We start from the raw sequence: 3,647 nt of genomic DNA on the forward strand, positions 1-3,647 counted from the left end.
TTGACAAAAATTTTTGGATTTTAGATACTGTAGCATTTCGTTTGTATTTGATAATTATTGTTTAATCATAAACTAACTAGGTTTAAAAAATTCGTTTTGTAAATTATAGGTAAATTATATAATTAGTTTTGTTTTTATCTATATTTAATAATCTATGCATGTGTTGTAAGATTCGATGTAATAGAGAATCTTGAAATTTTTTGAACTAAACAAGGCCTAAAAAATTCCTGGTCTCGAGTAGAAAATGTTTTTGGTGAACTGGAATGGCAGAATCGCTGTCACATAACACGTTTTCTTTTGTCACCCAAATTGTCTACTAGGTCGTCTATAATCTGTCCTTTCTTCTACGGCCAGCCAAAGAAGAGACCAAAACCATGTGTCCTAAAAATAGCAGACAACCGTCCAAAACCGCAGGTCGGGAGAAACCCAAAAATTAACTCCTCCCGCGCGCCACCTCCCCGCGGCCGCGGATGCGCATGCCCCGTGCCCCGCCACCGCCATGGCCGACGTCGGCGAGCCCCCTCCCTCGCTCTGCCCGTTATGCGGCCACCCCGCACCCTTCTCCGTTTCCCCGGCGGCGTCTGCGGCGTCGGCCAACGCGTCCCCCGCGAGGCTGCCGCTGAAGCGGAGGACACCACCCGTACCCGAGGCGCCACCCGCGGTGGTGCGGGTGGAGATCGGGGACGAGGCCGCGGCGCTGCGCGAGGCGTTGGCGCGGCAGCAAGCCGCGCTCGCCGACGTCCAGGCGGAGCTCGACGCGGAGCGCGGGGCCGCGGCCGGCGCCGCCAGCGAGGCCATGACCATGATCCTCCGCCTGCAGCGCGAGAAGGCCGAGGCCATGATGGAGGCGCGCCAGTTCCGGCGCTACGCCGAGGAGAAGATGGCCCACGACGCCGCCGAGCTCGCGGCCCTCGAGGAGGCGCTCTCCAAGCGCGAGGCCGCCGGGACGCGGGCGCTCCAGGGCCAGACTCCCCGCCACCCTGGCGGCGTCGCGCTGTCGACGGGGGGCTCCACCCCGCGCCGCCCCTCCGCCACGCCGCGCCACCCGCCCTCCTCGCCGTCCCCCGTGGCCTCGTCCGGAGGCGGAGGGTACTACCCGCCTCTGCGGTGCTGCATCGACCACCCGCCCACCGCGTCGGAGGCAGACGCGCTCGAGACCCCGCGGGATCAGCTCACCCGCCTCGCCCACCGCGTCCACCTCCTGGAGCGCGGCGCGACCCCGATGGCCGCCGCCAACACCACGCCCATCATACGCGTCGCGCCGGGATCCGCGTTCCCGCGCCAAGCGCGCGCCTACTCCGACGACAGCCTCGACCTGTACGACGGCGACTGCTTCCCGGACGACGATTGCGGCGCCAGCGACCGGGTATACACCGTGGACGCCATCCACGGGGCACCCCTGGCGGTTCCTGAGGGCGGCTCCTACGGCGGCGGTGGCACGCCGATGGGGAGCGACTGCGGCTACGGCGGCGCTCCGTGGACGGAAGACGAGGAGGTGCGGCGCCTCAGCGCGCGGATGCAGGCGTTGGAGGCGGACCGTGAGTCGATGAGGCAGGCCATCATCTCCATGGGGACCGAGAAGGCGCAGGTCACGCTGCTCAAGGAGATCGCGCAGAAGCTCTGCAAGGAGGCGGCGGCACCACCCGTTCCTGCGGCAGTGGCGCAGCAGAGCTTCTACAAAGGGGGCAACACGCAGCCGGCCATGACCGTCACTGTGCGACCACCACGGCACCCGCCGGTGCTTATGCAAAGGAAGGTGGTGCAGAGGCAGCCATCACTCTTTGCTGCAGTGGTCAAGGTAATCGAGCTACTTTCCAGCCCCAAAAAAGATTCTTGAAAACATGAAGCTAATTTGCTTGCTTTTGATTTGACTCCATCCCTTCCAGTGGGTTACATCAATCATGTGGTGGCGAAAGAAATCATCCCGCGTCAAGTGAGTTCCTCCTCTTCCTTAATTAATCTCGTTCCTGAATCTGAATCCCTTCCACGCTGCTGTTCTCCGTCTCTGCTTCGTAGTACTTACTAAAGTTCTTGGCCACCGATGGTATTCCGATTGGGCAGGTACCCGATTGGGCAGTGCGGCAACAATGTGGGGCTGCTTCTGCTGCTCGATAAGGCTCCCAGGGCAGGCCCAGGACAGGGGCATCAGAGGCCTCCCAAGAAAATCTAATCTAACCACCAAACCAAATCTAATCTACTCATCAGTGTGTGGTGATGTAGCTTTCACATATGGAAACCATTTTTTCAGATTTCGTGTCAACATTTTCGTTGCATCTTGCTCGCTCGGACATGGACATTGTTTGCACCATACAGTATATATGAGTGTGTGTTGATTGCTTGTACAGTGTAGGATACCACTTGACTTGAGCGTTGTACATTGTGTTCATGGGAGTTATTTAATCGCCAGAAAAGTTGACTCAGAATGCCTCGTGGAATTGACGTTCATGGCAAGTCATTGCAGAATACTCTTGGGTGCCATTTGAACACACTTGTATTTAAACTGTCACAGGGGATCATACATGATTTACGGTTTCATTATTTTTTTTTTTGGGGGGGGGGGGGGGGGATGGTGAACCCGAATAGGCAATTTGCCACGGCAGCGGAACTTATGAATTCTAACTCCCACAGTGGGTTATAGTTTGGCTGTCCATTCTTCTTTCATAAAAATCTTATTAACTCTACGGAAAGAGTCTTGTGCTAAATCTCTACTAAGAGCCATTATTTTGGAACATGCATTACTCGCTCGTTCCAAATTATAAGTTATTTTGACTTTTTAATTTAGTATATTTATTTTGCTTTAGATTTGATACATTATTTTAATTTGCATCCAGACATGCAAAGCAAAATAGGTGTATCAAAAAGAGTCAAAACAACTTATAACTTAAAACAGATGAAATAGCATTTAAGAAAAAATTATTTGTGCGTGCCTATGGACGCACCCTCGCCTGCTCACCTCTCCTCTATATCTAACCTTTCCTCTTCCTCCACTAGGCTCCACTAGCCTCTTCACCTTTCTCCTTTGGCCCGGGCCACTACCACCTAAAAGGCTAAAAGATTTTTGGAAGCGGTGATATGATTTCCGGAGCTAAACTCGTCTAGGCTCTACGTCTGTGTTACATCTTCTTTTAAAGGCGGTTGTTATGTCTACCTACAAAAATCTATATCTATATCTATACCTAATATTTATATCATATATTTTTTTGTCCAACTTTGATCTCCTTGTGTATTCCAAGCTTTGTTTGGTTTTGATGTCTCTAGTCTTCTTCTCTGAATCCCGTTCAGTTTGGAACTAATAAAAAAATACTTTTCTATTCCTACGTTCCTTTATGTGTGTTCAACTCTGATCCCCTTCAAGGTTCAAAAAAAAAACTCTGATCCCCTTCCGTATTTTAAGTTTTGTTCAGTTTGATGTCCTTGGTCGTCTTCTCTGAATCTTCTTCAATTTTATTCTAATAAAAAAAATATTTTTCTCGTTTCTTTGTGTGGGCTTTAAATTAGGCCTGGTTTAGTCCTCCCCCACCCCAAAACTTTTTACCACATTCTATCAAACATTTGGACATATGCATGAAGTATTAAATATAGATAAAAAAATAACTAATTATGTAGTTTGTATATATTTTGCAAGACGAATCATTTGAGCCTAATTA

The 3,647-nt window shown here is 51.2% G+C and overlaps 1 protein-coding gene across 1 annotated transcript; it reads left to right on the plus strand.

Annotated features, from left to right (window-relative positions):
• LOC8063266 (myosin-binding protein 7) lies at positions 472-2,465 on the plus strand. The gene is made up of 3 exons (XM_002442097.2): positions 472-1,798; positions 1,887-1,933; positions 2,062-2,465. The coding sequence occupies exons 1-3, from the start codon at positions 500-502 to the stop codon at positions 2,168-2,170; spliced, it is 1,455 nt and encodes a 484-aa protein (XP_002442142.1). The 5' UTR covers positions 472-499; the 3' UTR covers positions 2,171-2,465.

The sequence above is a fragment of the Sorghum bicolor genome, chromosome 8 (genome assembly GCF_000003195.3).
Source record: "Sorghum bicolor cultivar BTx623 chromosome 8, Sorghum_bicolor_NCBIv3, whole genome shotgun sequence".
NCBI lineage: Eukaryota > Viridiplantae > Streptophyta > Magnoliopsida > Poales > Poaceae > Sorghum > Sorghum bicolor.